The 19010-nt window shown below is 17.9% G+C and overlaps 6 protein-coding genes across 6 annotated transcripts; 3 read left to right on the plus strand and 3 right to left on the minus strand.

The window, feature by feature from the left end:
- Nucleotides 1-1215: 1215 nt before the first annotated feature.
- Nucleotides 1216-4242, plus strand: PADL01_1472200 (conserved Plasmodium membrane protein, unknown function; the record flags this gene model as incomplete). Its single annotated transcript, XM_028685033.1, has 9 exons — nt 1216-1420; nt 1613-2456; nt 2650-2720; nt 2826-2938; nt 3066-3143; nt 3465-3532; nt 3757-3916; nt 4066-4110; nt 4207-4242. 9 exons carry the CDS (start codon nt 1216-1218, stop codon nt 4240-4242), a joined length of 1620 nt encoding a protein of 539 aa, XP_028541052.1.
- A 302-nt stretch (nt 4243-4544) lies between these two features.
- On the plus strand, nt 4545-8727 carry PADL01_1472300 (M1-family alanyl aminopeptidase, putative; the record flags this gene model as incomplete). The annotated part of the gene is made up of 3 exons (XM_028685034.1): nt 4545-4618; nt 4796-8309; nt 8443-8727. The coding sequence occupies 3 exons, from the start codon at nt 4545-4547 to the stop codon at nt 8725-8727; spliced, it is 3873 nt and encodes a 1290-aa protein (XP_028541053.1).
- A 119-nt stretch (nt 8728-8846) lies between these two features.
- On the minus strand, nt 8847-9776 carry PADL01_1472400 (conserved Plasmodium protein, unknown function; the record flags this gene model as incomplete). The annotated part of the gene is made up of 3 exons (XM_028685035.1): nt 8847-9034; nt 9108-9269; nt 9467-9776. The coding sequence occupies 3 exons, from the start codon at nt 9774-9776 to the stop codon at nt 8847-8849; spliced, it is 660 nt and encodes a 219-aa protein (XP_028541054.1).
- Nucleotides 9777-10112: 336 nt separating this feature from the next.
- PADL01_1472500 (protein disulfide-isomerase) lies at nt 10113-12138 on the minus strand (the record flags this gene model as incomplete). Its single annotated transcript, XM_028685037.1, has 4 exons — nt 10113-10196; nt 10308-10414; nt 10515-10842; nt 10993-12138. The coding sequence occupies 4 exons, from the start codon at nt 12136-12138 to the stop codon at nt 10113-10115; spliced, it is 1665 nt and encodes a 554-aa protein (XP_028541055.1).
- A 1654-nt stretch (nt 12139-13792) lies between these two features.
- On the plus strand, nt 13793-16309 carry PADL01_1472600 (DNA-directed RNA polymerase, alpha subunit, putative; the record flags this gene model as incomplete). The annotated part of the gene is made up of 1 exon (XM_028685038.1): nt 13793-16309. The coding sequence occupies one exon, from the start codon at nt 13793-13795 to the stop codon at nt 16307-16309; it is 2517 nt and encodes an 838-aa protein (XP_028541056.1).
- A 409-nt stretch (nt 16310-16718) lies between these two features.
- Nucleotides 16719-18486, minus strand: PADL01_1472700 (conserved Plasmodium protein, unknown function; the record flags this gene model as incomplete). The annotated part of the gene is made up of 7 exons (XM_028685039.1): nt 16719-16868; nt 17014-17111; nt 17195-17250; nt 17347-17402; nt 17492-17842; nt 17962-18030; nt 18175-18486. 7 exons carry the CDS (start codon nt 18484-18486, stop codon nt 16719-16721), a joined length of 1092 nt encoding a protein of 363 aa, XP_028541057.1.
- Between the last annotated feature and the right edge of the window lie 524 nt (nt 18487-19010).

The raw sequence follows: 19010 nt of genomic DNA on the forward strand, positions 1-19010 counted from the left end.
TTTCATATAATATTTAAAAAAAAAAAAAAAAAAAAAAAAAAAAAAAAAAAAAAAAAAAAAATTAAAACGTTTTATTTTTTTATATTTGATCATTTATTATTTTCCTATTCTCATTAATATTTAAAAAAAAAAAATATTTTTATACCAATTAAATATATATATACATCCAATTCATTATATTTTTTATTTGATAGATTTAATAATTAACACAGTGTTGTTTTTTTTTATATATATATATATATATATATATATTATTTTATTTGACCTTTTTAACTACATAGATTTTATTATTATTATGTTCTGTAATTCGTTTTAATATTCTTATAATTTTATTTTATATTGTGTTTAATATAATTCAATTTCTTTTTCTTTTTCTTTTTCTTAAAGATTGAAATTATAATTAAGCATTTTAATATATATATATATTTATATATATATTATTATTTCAATCTTGATTTATTTTATTTTATATTATTGTTTGTTATAATATTTGTGTATATATATATTTTTCCTTTTTTATTTTGAATTGATATTATCGCAATAATATAAAATAATAAATATATATATAATATATATAATATATATATAATATTAATTATATACGTGTGAATGTTTTTAATATTATATATATATATATATATATATATATATATATATAATATTATATATATATTTAGATTAAAGAAAAGAAAAAGAAAATAAACTACAAATTATTTAAAAATCTATTTATTATATAAAAAAATATGAATATATGACAAGTACAAAATCTTTTATAAAATTTAATTTTCTTTAAAAATTTACAAAATTATTATGTTAATTTTAATTTATATTTAAAATATAAATAAAGAAAGATTATATAAAATATAAATATATACTTATATATATATATATATATATATATATAATATATTTATTATTTTTTTTTCTTCTTATCTTAGAAAAGAGTTTATAAAATTATTGTAAAAAAATGATGAAAAATTATGATATTTTTTATATAAAAGAAACAGAAGAAAAATAATTGAAAAAAAAAAAAAATAAATAAAATAATAAAAAATTAAGAGGAACATATAATATAATATATTATTACAATAAATAAATATATATATATATATATTTTTTATAATAATATAACATTTAAGAGTAATTATAAAAAAAACGTTTTTTTTAAAAGAAACATATATAAAAATAGAATAAAATAAAAATGTCATTTTAAAAATGAAATTAAAGAGTTATTACTTTTATATAGATATAATATTATTAATATTTATTTTATATTTGAAGAGATGTTGTAAAGGATATGTTTTGAATGTAAACGTTGTCGATAAAGATGACTTATTTGTTTTTTTGTATAAAAATGAACATTTACTAGCTTCAAGTTATTATAATTTAAAGCCCTCCTATTTCTTTTCTTTCGATGAAGGTAAACATGGAAAAAAAATATATATATATATATATGTATATGTATATATATATATATATATATATATATATATATATGTATATATTTATATTTATATTTATTTTTTGTGTGCGCACGTTACTATTTTTCTTATATGTCTTAATTTTTTTTATTTATTTAAAAACCCTTTTATGTTTTTTTCCTTCCTCTTAGGAGAAATCAATATTAATATGAATATTCATTTCAAGAAAAATACATATATCAAGAAAAAACACTTAAGTCAAGAAGTTCAAGCCAAATCAAATCTTAATTCAATAAATATATTAACACACTTTAATATAAATGAAGAATACCTTCAAAAGTATAATTTTAAAAAGGATTATATATCAAAAGAGATATCTACAACATATGATAATAATAATAATAATAATAATAATGATAATAATAAAGACAGTTATGATATAATTAAAGAAAAATATGATGATGATAAAAACCAGAATGATATTACTTGTGAGGAAGCTAGTGATAAATTATTAAGTAATAATTTAGATGAAGAAAATAAATCTAATAATTTATTCTTAGTTTTAATTACAGCAGATCAATGGCTTAATTATATAAGATTAAAAAATAAATTAGAACCTTCATTACATAATGATGAGAATTATATTTTTACTTCTCATTTTAATTGTATAAAAAGATATCCTTTAGATGAAGGAATAATTAAGAAAACTATAAAAATAGAACAGAAAAATAGATACATGTTAGTTTTAATAAATAATAACAAATTAAGAATTACATTAAAAGGAAATGTAGTTTTTTATGATTATAAAACCAAACATCTATCATATGATTTCCTTTTTATTCCTAATGTCCTATATTTTACTACTATCGTGTTGTTAGTATTGGTTATAATCATTTCTTTATATTTCTTGAGATATAGAGAAAAATCAGATATATTTATGGTTCTTAACATGATTTTCTTTTTATTGTCAACATATTTAAATTATAAAAATATCAATTTTATAAAAGAAATGGGTTATATGTACATGTATTACTGGTAAAATGAAAGAAAAATTAAAAAATAAAACAAAAAATAAAAATAAAAATAAAAATAAAAATAACATAAAAATAACATAAAAATGTATATTTACCTATGTATTATTCATTATAATCTATTTTGATTCTGCTTTATTTCATTTTAATTTATAATTATATATATATATATATATATGTATTTTTTTTTTATTAAGGATACCAGCCAATATCTTAAAGAAGATGCAAGAAATTGTAACATTTATTATATATTTGCAAGTATCTTTAGGTAATAAAATGATAATATATTTTAAATAAATGTCCTAATACATTCATTTCATATAAAAATTAATTTGTCATTAATTTATGTGTTGTTTTATTATTTGTCTTATAGGTGATATGTATATAAGAACTCATTTAAGCAGAATAGAGATACAGTTTATGATATGTTTTTCAGTCATTTCATTTTACACGGGACTCTTTGAAGTATTTTTAGGAAATTTTCAAGTAAAGATAAATATATATATATTATAAAATGCCCATGATTTAAATAAAAATATACAAACAAAAAAAAAAATAAATAAACACACGAACATATATACATGTATATATATATATATAATATTTTTTATAGGCTCCTAGATATATTTTACAAGCTTTTGCATATCTATTTATTTTTATTGCTATTAATTTCACTTCAACATTTCTTTCAGTAAGGAAGCAAAAAAAAAAAATATATATATAAAAGCTAGTTATAAATAAAAAAAAAAAAAAAAAAAAAAAAAAAAAAAAAAAAAAAAGTGTCTATATATATATATATATATATATATATATATATATATATATGTAGTCTTTTTTTTTTTTTTTTTTTTTTTGTAACAACTAGCCATATTATAAATAAAAAATATAATATTTTATTAACAGTTCATAATTTATTTTATATATTTAAACCTTTTTTTTATGTTTGTATAATTTTCAATTTTCCTTATTTCCTTTTATGTATTTTTTTTTTTTTCCCTTTGTTTTTATTTAGGCTCGTTTGGCAGAGGAAAATTTATCATTTCATGTAGCTGAATTGTATAAAAAATATGATATTTACAAGTAGGGAATATATGAAAAATAAAATAGGAATAATTTTAATAGAAAAAAATAAAAAAAGAATACATTTTTATATAATAATAATATTTATATGGGAAATAATGTTGATTGTAGTTATGCGTATTATAATTAATATGTAATGGTGGTATTATTATATATGAATAATAAGTATAAGCATATATATATATATATATATATATATTTATATATATTTATTTATTTTACAGAAAATATAGGTTAATATTTTTTGCTGTAATATTGAAACCCATATTGTTAATTATTTACAAGGTTTTGTGTTTATCGCCTTCAAATATTGATTTATATAGTTCCCATGAATTTCTATATATTTTTTTTGATATCAATTTTGATATTATTGTATATGTATTGGTACGTTTAAAAATATATAAAAGAAAAAGGAACTATAGATACATGTACTTAACTTGAACGTGACCCAAAATATGTTTAAATAAAAATATGTATGCATAAAACATATATATTTATGTCCTTTCTTTTTTTTTTTTTTTTTTCTTTTGTAGCTTTTCATTTTATTCAGAACAGTTGAGCCTATTAAGTTTTTAAAGGTAATATATAAGTACATTTTAAAAAAATTATTCAATATATATATGATATATTATATATATATGTATTTTTTTTTTTTTCCGTTTCTTTTCCTTCAGCATATTTTAAGCAATGAAAATTTCCACATAGATTAGTTAAAAGGATACCATATTTTCTTACCTTGTGTTTTGTTTAATTTAAATTTATTTTATTTTATTTTATTTTATTTTATTTTGTTTTATTTTGTTTTATTTTATTTTATTTTATTTTATTTTGTTTTATTTTTTTTAATTTATTTTTCTTTGTTATAAATATCATATAAATAATATATAATATATGTTATATATATATATATTTATTTATATGAATATTTTTGCCTATCTTTAATATTTTTTTTTTTTTTTTTTTTTTTTTTTTGAATGTTATTTTATTTTTGTAAATTTTTTTTTTTTCAATAATGAAAACTAAACAACTCCATTTGTATCATTTAAGAAAAAACCTTAATTTGAATAAGAATATAAAACCCCTAAAGTATTATTTATATATAAATAAAAATATATATATAGAAAATATTTTGTTTACAGAATAAATATTAATGAAAATATCTACATATATATATAATTATATATATATATATGTGAACCTATTATATGCTTATATTTTTATATTAATTTATTTTTATTTTTATTTTTACTTTTATTTTTGTAGGTATAAGGTACATTTAATATTTTTAAATCTATATCCTCATTTAAGATATTATGGATATTGTGTTATTTATTTCTTAAAATTGTCAAAATGTAATGAAAAGAAGATAAGTGTTTATTTACATGGAGAATACTTACGTGTATTAAAATGTTTTTATATATGTCCATGTAATATAGAAAGAAGAATAAGGAAGGAGGATATATATAAGAGGAATGAATATATTGATATTTATTTAAAACATTTTTCATTAAGTGGTCTATATAAATTGGTTATATGGTTTTGTTTTGAAAATATAGAAAAAAGTATTGAAGGTATATATGTTTCTCATTTGTCTAAAGAAGGGAATAGAGAAGAACCAAGAAATAAAATAAGAAATAATAATTTATTTTTAAGTTCTTTAGATAGTGTAAGAAAGAATTATATACAAAATATACTTGAAAGAAGGAATAAATTTTATTTTGAGTTTGAGAATGATAAGAATATTAGAAAATTTCATTTTAAAAATATATGTTTTGAAGATGAAAAGAATTATAATTATATATCAACATTTTGTGAATTTTATTATTTAGCAAATATATTTCCATGTTTGCAAGATAATAATCATAAGGTATATTTTTCTTTAAGTGTATCATTTCAAATAAAACTTATAGATTCATGTTCTTTTTATAATAATAAGATTAAATTAGATAACAATATATTTTGTGAGCAATTATATAATTATATGAACATAGAAGAACAATATGTTAAGACAAGAAAGAAGGGAAGTAACAAATGGGTTTTATATAATAAATATCAAGAAAAAAAAAAAAAAAATTTAATAAATAAAAAATATTTATATTCAAATTATGATAGATATAATATTTTACGTCCTTCTCTTTCAGTTGTAAGTAATAGTAAAATAAAAAATGTATATATTAATAAAAGAATAGTTTATTTTGAATCTTTTCGTAGGAATAAGAAATTTTTAATAAAGAAATTATTATTTCATTGTAGTAATAAATGGAAACATGGAAAATATAATAATCCGAGGTTAATTGAAAGAAAGTGTGGGTATAAATTAAGGAACCATTTTATTAGAAATAATAATAAAATAATAAAAAAAAAAGAAAAGAAAAATAGAATGATTACAAATAAATATATTTTGAATAATAATCATAATAAATGTTATAGTAAAAAAAGGAATAAAAAATTTTTGACGTATAAGTTTTATAATACGAATAAAATTTTACATTACAGTTTTTGTCTATTCGTTGGTATTTATAACAGAATATATTTTAAGTTGAATGGTATAGATATTTATATATATTTTGAAAAAGGAAATAATAATTTTGAGAAGATTAGAAAATCATATGAATATTTTTTAGATTTATTAATATATATATTACATATGTATATGAAGAATAATATTTTTAAAAGGGAGATAAAGAAAAATGGATTTTTACAATTAATGATAGTAAAAAGATATAAATATGCAGGAGAAGAGAATGCAAATTGTCTGACTTTTTTGGAACGATTTATTTTAATAAATAAGAAGAATAGATTATATGAAATATATAAATGTATAAGAATATTGGTGCATGAAATATTTCATATAATATGGGGTAACAGTATATATATAAAAAAAACAGAAAATTTATGGATAAAGGAGGGTTTAGCAAGGATGATAGAATATAAGTTGAGTTATATGATATTGAAAAGGCAAATAAGGAAGCTCAAAAAAAAAAATAAAATAAATAACAATAATAATAATAATATTAACAATATTAATAATAGTTGTAGTATTAATTATCTTGTTTGTACTAATTATCGTTGTTATAATAGTAATTATCGATGTTATATTACTAATTATTATTGTTGTAATAATTATGGTTCTTGTAATGATTATTTTTGTTGTTGTAATCATGTTGATTGTTATCCTTGCTCTATCAGACGTGATATGTATATAATAATCCTTTGGAATATATTAAATTCATTTTTTTATATTCATATTATAGATACGTTAAATACATATAATCACTCAATACATATCGGTTACAAAATATGTGATAAGAAGGAGATAAGGATCAAAAAACAGGCAAAAAAATATAACCATAAATGTGATAAAAAATATAAATCATATAGAAATAAGGACCTCAAATCTGTGTTGAATGTAAAAGAATGTATTAATCGAATGGCATATACAAAAACGATGAATTATTTTTATAATAACATTACATATAATAAAGGAATGAACATATTTAAAATGATATATATATTATGTTATCCTTTCTATAATATAATTATGGATTTGTTATTCTTTACGTTTTATAATTATTCCATAACATTTAAAAAAATATTAATATTTATTCAATTTTTCTTTTACTTTTTTGATCTTAAGCCATGGTTTCTGTTATCGTCTGATAAATATTGGATGAAGAGAAATAATATGAGAAAAGTACGAGTGGTTGTTATAAGGAGCAAATATATAAAATGTATATCAAGATATTTTAAAAAGAGAAAAAAAAATATATATTTTAGTGGAGATAATAAAAATATTTTATCATATAGGAGTTGTATTAAATGGGAATATTTAAAAAATAAAAAAAAAAATTATAATAATATAAAACATAAATATGATCTTTCATTTTATAAAAATGAATATTTTGAAAATTGTTGGTCCAACTTTTTAAAAGCGTCATTCAAAAGGTATTTCCTACAGTTTTATAAAATAATATGTACTATGAAAAATGCAGAATATAAAAAGAAAAACAAACAAAAAAAAAACAATCAAGAAAAAAAAATATATCAAAAATGTAGATACCTTACAAATAAGGTTACACCTTTATATAATAAGACATCCTTCTTGTGTTCATTATTTTATGCAAGATGTAATATAAAAAAAGCGTTGTTAAAATCTTTTTATGAAAGAAATATTTTTGATGTCATATTACGAAATTATATTAATGTTGTAGGTCCTCCAAAAATATTTTTTAAATATTTGAAAGAAGAGAAAAAATTATTAATTATGCAGAGACATTTTTATTATGACAACAATGAGGGAAGGTTTATAGAGACGCCTATTCTTTTTCATATACCTCTTATATTTACGTTTAATAATAAAAAGTATAAAATATTATTAAATAAGAAGTATATGTTAATAGATTGTGTAAATCTACAAAATAAAACAGGGAAGAAAATAGCAAAGTGCAGGATAAATTTTAATTTATTCAACAAGAAAATAAAAAATGTGAGAAGGAAAAGGCCTTTTTTAAAAATACAAAAGAGTGATGAATTCAGGACAAGAGAAAAGAACCAGAATAGTATATTTTTGAGATATAAAGACGGTGGTTATTTTTCATTTCATTTTGATGATATGTATACATTTCGTTTTTTAATAAATGGAATGGAAGGCAATACGTATAATATATATGATATTCATTATGTGTTTATGAATATAATTTTGCAATATTTAAAAAGTATAAAAACGTTAAAAGAAGCAAAGAGGTTGAATTCTTTAATATTGAGGCAGATTTTAGAGGTACAAATAAAAAAGTCGAGGTCTATATGTTCACATATGAAAATAAAAATATATATATATATATATATGTATATATTTATTTATTTATATATTTATTTATATATTTATTTTTTATTATTTTTTTTTTTTTAAGGTGATAAGTGTTTTGTGGAAAAATTCGAACTATATGAGTAGATCCATAGGAACAGCCAAAATTCTTTTTATGGAATTTTTAAGATGCTACATGTTTTTTAGCCCGTGTTTAAAAAAAATAGAAAATAAAAAATTGACGTTGAAGATAAAAGAAGAAATAAAGAGAATTGAGTACAATGAATATGTTGAAAAGGATGATGACTTGTTTTTTTTATTTAATGATATAAGAAAAAATTTATATAAAATAATATTCTATTTTAAACAGTCCATGAATTTGTGTTCATAAATAAATAAATAAATATATATATATATATTATATATTATATTATATATGTTTATGTTTTAATTTTATTTTACTTATATGAAAAAACTGTACATATTATTATTAAAATGATTTGCGTTATTTTATATCATAACAATAAAGCTACATGATTCATCATTATTAGAAGCTGATATATCTGATGCAATTCTTGTATGTAGTGATTTCATAACACTAAATCCAATGTGTCTAACTTGTTTTATATTAATAAATAGATTTCCTAGTCCTTCAATTTTTTTACCATCTGTAAAATATACGCCATAATGACCATAACCTACAAAATAAAAAAAAAAAAAAAAATATATATATAAATAAATATATACATATATATATTTATATATTATTACCTGTGCCATTTAATTTTTGTATTAAATTTTGATTGTAAGTAATAATTATATAATGTTTACAATCATAATATGTGAGTAGACAGTAATTTATAAAATTATAAATATAGCTATTAACCCAAAATCTTTCTTCATCCGATTTTGGTATTTTTTTCGATGTTATACCTTGACAGGGGAGAGACAAATTAAAAAAAAAAAAAAAAAAAAAAAAAAAAAAAAAAATGAATAATATATAAATAAAAATATGTAAAAATATATATAATATATATATATATATAATACATGTAATATATTTATATATTTATATTTTTATATTTATATTTGTTTATTTTTTTTTTTTCAATATTTTTGTCTTGTTTTACCTATTTCACTTCTTACATTGCTATCGTTTTTTTTAACATAGGCCTTTACATATTTTGACATGTCTGATATAAAGAACTGGTTGATTATATTTTTAAACTTTAATTCATTTTTTTTATTTTTTTTTTTTAATTTGAATAAGTTCTTTTCTGTGTAGTCATAGTCCACTTTCTCTTCCTTCCAGTTTAAATGAGGTAAAGAATTATATGTAGAAATGTCATTTGTTGTGTTTTTATTTTTTTTTTTCCATTTATTATTATTTATCATGAAAGATCTCTCAACGCATAACAATTCCCACACACACTGAGACATAATTGAGAAGAGAAAAAAAATCAAAAAAATTAAATGAACTATTATATATATATTAATAATATATGAATGTTTTATATTTTTATGATTTTAGTTTTTTTAATATATTAACAGTTTTTAATTAACAAAAAAAAAAAAAAAAAAAAAAAAAAAAAAAAAAAAAAAGATATTTAAAAATTAAACTGTTATATGAAAAAATACGGATAAATGGGATATATATATGAAAATATAAAAATCAATCAAACAAATAAATAAATAAATAAATATATATATATATATATATATATATATATATATGTTATATTTTAAGACGTATAATTTGTATACATATAATCATATTTATAATTCTTCATAATTTTCAAATAGTTGTTCATTGTCAAGATCGATATTAAGAAATTCTGATATGTCTATATTTGATTGTGTCTAAAAAGATAAAAATTTTATTTATAAAATGAAATATTAATATATAAATATATTTATATATTTATATATTTTTATATGTATATATTTTTATATATTTGTGCATATCTTTACCTCTTCGCAAATCCACGTAATAATATTTTTGACAGTCCTTCCCTCCATATATCTTACAGGATTTAATTTGTCGCCCTTTTTATAAAGATATATGGTAGGATACCCCTCTTAAAAAAAAAAAAAAAAAAAAAAACAATATATATATATATATATATATATATATATATATATTTATTTATATTTATCATTTATTGTTAATATTGTTACCTATATTTATGTTATATATTTCATTATTTACGGCATCAATTTTACTTATAATAATATCATTTTTAAAATTTTTAAACTTATCTGCATATAAATTTAATCTTTTTCCTACTTCTCTATAAATCGGTTCAAACTTGTAACAGTGACCACACCATGGAGCATAATATAATACAATAACATTCATATCATTTCTATAAATATAATTGTCATAATTATCAGCTACAATAATTTTTATATATCCGTTGTTATATTCATCTGGTAATGCTCGTTCACTTTTTCTATAGAAGTATTTTTTTTCTTGCAAGTAGCCATTAACAAATTCATCGATAGTCTGAAAGGAAGAAATATATATATAAATATATATATATGAAAATTATGAAATGAAAATGTACTATTAAAAATAGAAACACACACACACATACACACGCACATATATATATATATATATTTTGTATTTACATTTTTGTGTCCATTATTTTACCTTTTCGTTTATTTCCTGGTCATCATTTTTGGGCTTATATTTATAAGGAAATCTTATATCATTTTTAAACTCAGTTATCCTCATAACAGGTTTTTTAATATTATCATCTATAAGTAATTCATTGAGCAATCTCTTTTCATATATTTGAGTAGTCCCAGTTATTGCGAATTTTATTTTATTATTATATTTCTTTGCACATTTTATTATATCCTCTTTATTAATATCTTTTATATCATTGTAAATAATAAAAAGTGTAACAGTATCATTTGAAAATAACATAGAAAAGAAATATTCTGCAAATTGTATAACTAATGGTTGTTCCTTTTCACTTATCCAATTATATAAAAGATTTATTTTTTGTTCGTTTGTATATTCCTTATTAGTTAACATATCTAATTCTTTTTTATGAAGAGGAAAAATGTAATCATCAAATTCATCATTTTTATATAATAGAGAGTAATATGAATCTTTATTTATGTTATTTATATTATAATGATATTTATCTTGTATTATATTTTCTTCAAAATATTCTATAACATTCTTTTCTTTAATATAATAACAAAGGGTTTTATTAGTTAATATACATATATTTATTAAATCATTTATTAATGATATATGATTTATATTATTATTTGATGTTATTAAATCTTTAAATATAAAAAATAGAATAGTATTATTATATTCATTCAATTCTATTAACATATTTAATCTTTGTATATTATTAATTTCATATATTTTAGAATCTAAATATTGATATATCCATAATAATAAATCTCTAATATTATTCATACCATTATATCTATGTATTTCATTATTTCTAATCATAAATAAAGACGGGTATCCATATACATCTAACTTATCTATTATAGATGTATTTAATGCTGCATTTATTTTACATAATTTTATATTCTCTTCATCTAATAAAAGCTTTGATATCTTATCTAGGTTGTCTAATAATAAATTTGAATTGTATGACCAGTGTGTGTATACTATTAGAAGTGTATACTTTACTTCTTCTTTTAAAATATTATTAAATTCATCGAAATTTATAGAAACGATTTCCTTCTTAACTTCTTCATCTGTATGGCACACACATAATTTTATTAAAAAAAAAAAAATAAAAAATAGGAACTTTTCAATATGCATGGTATAAGGGAGCACGATGAAAAATCTCCATAACTTTTTTAAAAAAAAAAAAAAAAATATATATATATATATATATAATAAAATAAAATATTAGTTTGTTTATACATATATATATTATATATATTATATATTTATGATGGAATAAAAAACATAAATGTGGACAAAAAAAAAAAAAATAAGATATATAATATTTTAAGAAAATAAAAAAAAAAAAAGAAAAATTAAATATATATATATATAATATATAGGTGCTATTATTTATATACAGACAAATGTATATATATATATATATATATATATATATATATATATATATATATTTTTCAATACACATACATATTGTTGTAATAAAAAATGTATATTTTATTTTTTAATATCAGTAATTCCATAAGAAATTTATTATTTTTTTTATTCTTTGCAATGAAAAATGTACAAAAGGAAGAAAAACAAAATGAACAAATAAATGAATAAGTAAATAAATAAATATATATATATATATATATATATATATATATATAATATGCATGTGTAAAATTTTATAAATGTATATATATAATATTATATATATATATATATATATATATATATTTATTTATTTATATTTATAGATATTTTTATTAGAAACAATGAATATATTACTATAAAAAAATAAAGAAAAATATATATATATTATATATATACAAATAAATTCGTAATTTTTTTTTTTTTTTTTAATGTTAATGACAACACATATTAGCACATATATAGACACCTAAGTAATTTCTTCACTTTTTAAAAAAAAAAAAAAAGAAAAGAATCAATTATAATATAAAGAAAACATGACAAAATATATATATATATATATATATATATATATATATATATATATATATATATAATAAAAACAATTTTTTAATGGTGTAATATGATTAATATATATATATGTGTGGTACAAAATATATGTATATATTTTATATATCCTGATTCATAAAATTTTATTTAAAAAAAGAAAAAAAAGTCATCTTAATTATTAATATATGTATTTAACTAAAAATATTATAAATACATATTTTATATATGTTCAATTTTATTTTGTTTGTGATACAATAAAGAATATATGGTTCAACACATATATGTATATATATATATATATAATTAAAGTCTTTATAAAAAAAATTATATATGTAATATTAAATCATTTTATTAAAAAAAATAAATTAAAAAAAAACCCTCATCAAAGGAAATTTATTATCATTAATATGGTATTTTATAATTATATATAATATATATATGTATATATTATTATATATTAATTAACAATGTAGTGTGGGGTTTTAATTTTTTTTTTTTTTTTTTTTATTTTTATAATTTTTTTTTTTTTTTTTTTTTTTTCTTGTTAAAATTCATTGGTCGCACAATATATTTTGGGGTCATAAGAAAAAGTATGAAAAATAAAAAAAAAAAAAAAAAGTAAAAATTTAATCAAATAGATAGTGATTCATATATGAATAGAATAATATAAGTATTCTATAAAAATCTTTTCTTTTTTTTTCTTTTTCTTTTTTTTTTTTTCTTTCCATTTCCTTGATTTTAATTTTTTTTTTATATATATGTGAGAGAGTATATATTTTTGTGTCAATCACATTTTAGATATAAAATTTTATACTTATGTAATATGCCGTTTCTCCTTCTTATTACCCTATGGTTACATATAATAATAGTAATATATAAATGTGTAAATATTTTTAAATCTTCATATATACCGAATGCTGGAAATTTGTTAATACTTGAAAATAAAAATAAAAGAGGAAAGATAAAATTCATTTTAAATAAAAATAAAGAGGAAGAAAATATAAAAAGAAAAATATTAAGGAAATATATTATTTATTCCACTGGGGATGAGAACGAATATGTAAATATAAATGATAATTATAAAATATTTCAAAAAAAAAATTTTATTAAGAAATATCATGTAAAGGATGAAGAAATTAAAGAATATATTGAACAAATAAAACAGAATAGAACTAGTGGTTATGAACCTAAATTTCCAGAGGATACATTTCGAACCCCTGATGGATTATCAAATATAATATTAGATTATAAGTATAAAAATGATAATTTAAAAATTCATAACTATTATTATTTTTTCCTTTATTTTTTGAAGAAATTACAGGATGAAAAGCAAAGGAAAATTAAATTAAAGAAAAGAATGGAAGGGAAGGGCGATGAGTATGGTGATATTATAGATGATGATATTGACAATCGTCTGATAGATGTTCAGGAGTTTTTATTTTTGAAGAAGAAAGGTTTTTTTGAGGGGGAGTTGTATACATGGAAAAATTGGGTTCTATTGAATAGAGGTGAATGGAGAGATACAATAGTATATGGTGACGAGGATGATAATACAAAATGTAATGATAATAAAAAAGGTAGTAATAGTAGTAGTAATACTTACGGTGATGATAATATATATAATATATATAATATATATAATATATATAACATATATAATAATTATAATAACGAATCATATGATATAAAAACTCTGAGACCGCTAGTAGAACCCAAAATGAAAAGAATGCCCATTGAATACTGGGGAAGTTTTCGAGCTATCGATTTTAACGTGAATCATTATCCAATATATAAAAAATTATTCGATTATTTTAATAAAATAAATGTAAATGAAAATGAAGAGACAGGTAAATTCTATCCTTTCCTTTTTTATCCTCGTTTTAGTATTGGAAGGGATAGGGCAGGTCTAGGATATGGTGATGCTCAATATTTTGGTAATTATGGAGATTTTTATGAGAAGAGAAAAGAAAGAGAAGAAAAATTAAGAAAGAGAAAAATTGAAATTGAATCAAATGAAAATATAAATGATATATATGATAACAATAATATGGATTATAAAAGTTATGAGAAAATATTAAGTAGTAATATACATAAAGAAACTTTTATTGATAAAGATGATTTTGGTCCGAATTTTATAAAGATTGAAGAAGCTACTGATATAATAAAATATCCACAGAATGGTAAATTATATCAGAAATTTTATATTGGACCTTTAAATATTACTGATGGACATACTTTTGGATCTTTAATTAAATATGTTTGTCAGACTCAGATTTATGGATATGCTATTGTTGCTATAAAAATACATAATATGAATGAAGACACCAAAATTGATAATGTGCAAGAAGATTTATTAGAAATCGCATTAAATATCTCAGATGTTTGTATATATAGTAAAGAAATAAATTTAGAATCTAATATTCGATTAATATTTAAAGGACCCTTAATGTTAGTTGCTGGTATGATACCCTTACCTTCACATTTAAATATAATAAACAAAGAACATTATATATGTACTATTAAAGAAGGTGGATTTATAGATATCTCAATAAAAATAGAATATGGAAAAGGTCATTGGTTAACATATGATAAAGGATTATATAAAAGAGAACGTGGATCAGATAATGACTGTATGAAAAAAAGAGAAATAAAAGAAGTAGTAAATAAAAATTATATGCCTATTAGTTCTAGTTTTGGTGCATGTAGAATGATAAGATTAACTGTTCATAAAATAGCTACCAAATATTGGTGTGAAGATAGATGTGAATTTACTGATCCAAAACAAATGCTAGTTGTAGAAATATGGACAGATTGTAGAATGTTACCAAAAAATGTTCTTTTATATGGTATTAAAAATATTAAAAAAATATTAAGAAAATTCAGAGAAATGATTGTTAAAGATAATGATTTCACATTTCAAACAGAAGATGAAGAAATTAAAAATTTATGGCCAGCTATTGATAAATATAAATATTTACAAACAAGACAAAAAATGGAAGGAGGACCACCTATACATAATATTGATGAAGATGTTCTTAATCAACAAATAGAAACAAATAAATCATTTGATCCATTTTCTCAAGAAATTATGAATCCAAATAATTTTCCAAAACATTCAAATATACAATTACCTATACAAGACACACCACCACCTTTTATAGATACATTGGAGTGGTTAAAAATGGAAGTCAAAAAAGAAAATAAGAAAAAAAAAATAACACAAGGCAAAAATAGTAAAAACCAAATACATACAAATCAAGATAAATTTAATAAAAAAAAAAAATATGATTATGATGAATATCTAAATCATCGTTTATCAGATATATTGGACGAAAAATAAAAAGAACATATAAATATTTATCATTATTATAATAAACATTTTTATGTCTTTTTTAAAAATATTTTACATTAAAGCTAAAAAAATATATATATATATAAATATATAATATATATATTAAACCTACATGTAATATTTTTTTTTGTGTTTATATTTATGTTTATTTATTTATTTGTTTGTTAATTTATTTTTTTATTTTTTTGTGACTACAATTTTTTAGATATTACATTATTTTTACTTTTTATTTGTTATATATTAAACTAATTTTATGATCACATAAGTTTTAAAAAAAAAAAAAAATAATAAAAATCAAAATTAATATATTTAAAAAGTTAAATGTCATAAAAAGGGAATATAAATACATATAAATATATATATATATATATATATTGATAATATTATTTTCTATGTATCATGTTTCTTTACCGTCTTGTAAAAGTTTTTCCCATATATAATAATAACCACTTAATTTAGGTATAATCAAATTTATGTATTTTTTATTTTCTTTGTATTCATTGCTTATTACCCAGTAGGCATCTGAATAACTTATTTTACCACACAGCTAAAATGAAATAAAAATAACAAATAAGGCTATATATATATATATATATATATATAAATATATATGTTGAATGAATTATACATATCGCATTAATTATGTAATTTTTTTTTTTTTTTTTTTTTTTTTTTTTTCTTATAATGCATACCATGTTATCAAGTAATAGTTCCTTTGTGTTACCTTTATTTATTTCAAGCTTTATATAATCATTTTTGAAATGAAAAGAAATATCTTCACAATTGGTTTCTTAATAAAAATAAAATAAATAAATATATATATATATATATATATATATATATATATGTACTTGTTTATATTATTTTATTTACCGTCATATATTGGTATATTCAATTCTACATATTCCAGAGATTCTCTCCAATCAAAACTAAAAAAGATATATATAGATAATATGTGAGACAATAAAAATATTAAAAAACTTGTAAATATATATATATATATATATATATATATATTTTATTACGTATTATTGTTTAGCAGTGGTCCTTTTACAAATGGCATGTGTAGCAAACCTTTATACTGTAAATGAAAATATATAATTACATATGTTATTTTTTATTTTTTATTTTTATTTTTATTTTTATTTTTTTTTTTCTTTCAATATTTACCTTTAACAACGATTTTGCCGTATCTGTAAAAGGATTTTTTTTTTGTTTGTCATCAATTTTCATTGTTTTTATTTTATCATAAATATTTGTTATATTTAATTTATCTTCTGGATAATTATCATCCTCAATTTCATCAAATGTTTTTTCTATTTTTTGCATTATGTCATATTCTTTTTTAACATCTGGATTTTGTTTTTCATTTATATCGGTATTATAAAAAGCTTTCATTGCACATTGTTTTAATTTGTCGTCTGTCTTGTTAATAACTTCTTCAACATTTCTCATATCTATTTTTTTGTCTTGTTCTTCCATTCTCTTTATTTCTTCTTCTTCTTTTTCTTTGGAGTTCTTCTACTCAAATAAAACATAATATAAAAATATATATATAAATAAATATATATATATATAAATATATATATATATTTATATGTATTTATTATGGTAATGTCTTATTTATTTTATCCATTTACTTCAATTTCTTTAAAAAGTTTGAGAGATTCTTCTCCATATTTTCCACTTTCTATATCGTTAATAAGATTCTACAATTTAAAAAAATGATAAAATCATATGTTCATGGCACAAAATTAATTATAAATAAATATAATATATATTAAATATATAACATGTACATATATATATATATATATATATATTTATTTATTTATTTATTTAATCATTTTTACATCAAGTTCAGGATCAAGATCGTCTATTTCCTCAGGTTCCTTTTCATTTGGTTTACTTTTAATACAATATTTTATTTTTTTATTTTTTTTATTTTTTAATAAAAATTTAAATGTGTTTTCACATTTAATAAACGTGTAAGGTCCAGATTTTTTATTATCATTTAAAAATATTTTCTCATTATTTAAAATAAAACATGTGTACTTTTTTCTAGCATTATTATATGATATTATATTAACACACTTTACAATATGAAATAAATAAAAAAATATAATAACGTGGATGTATATTATTCCTCTTAATATATGTGACATAATTTTTTTTTTCTTAATTCATCGGAATTACATAATATATATATGTATATATATATATATAAATATATATTTTTCTATTTATATTTTTTATTAATATGCTAAAAAAAAAATATATATTTATTAGTTTTGTAAGTAGATCCTTATGTTTTAAAATGAAAATAAAAGTATTAAGCACAAAGAACTTACAATTTATATGTTATACATTATACACATTCCACTGAAAAAAAAAAAAAAAAAATCAAATAAATATAAAATAAAATAAAATAAAATTGGACTATATAAATATAACATATATGTTATATATATATATATATATATATATTTTTTTTTTTTTTTTTTTTTTGTTTTTTTTTTTTTTTTTTTTTACTCAAGTGTATTTACATTAAAAATATCGTCACATTAATATTAACTAAATCGACATACGTACAAAATTGTATAATAGGTACAAAAAAAAAAAAAAAAAAAAATGTATGAACAAAAATAATAAAATATTTAATAACATTATAATTTAAAATATAACATAC

Source organism: Plasmodium sp. gorilla clade G2 (genome assembly GCF_900097015.1).
Source record: "Plasmodium sp. gorilla clade G2 genome assembly, chromosome: 14".
In the NCBI taxonomy this organism is placed as follows: domain Eukaryota; phylum Apicomplexa; class Aconoidasida; order Haemosporida; family Plasmodiidae; genus Plasmodium; species Plasmodium adleri (nom. inval.).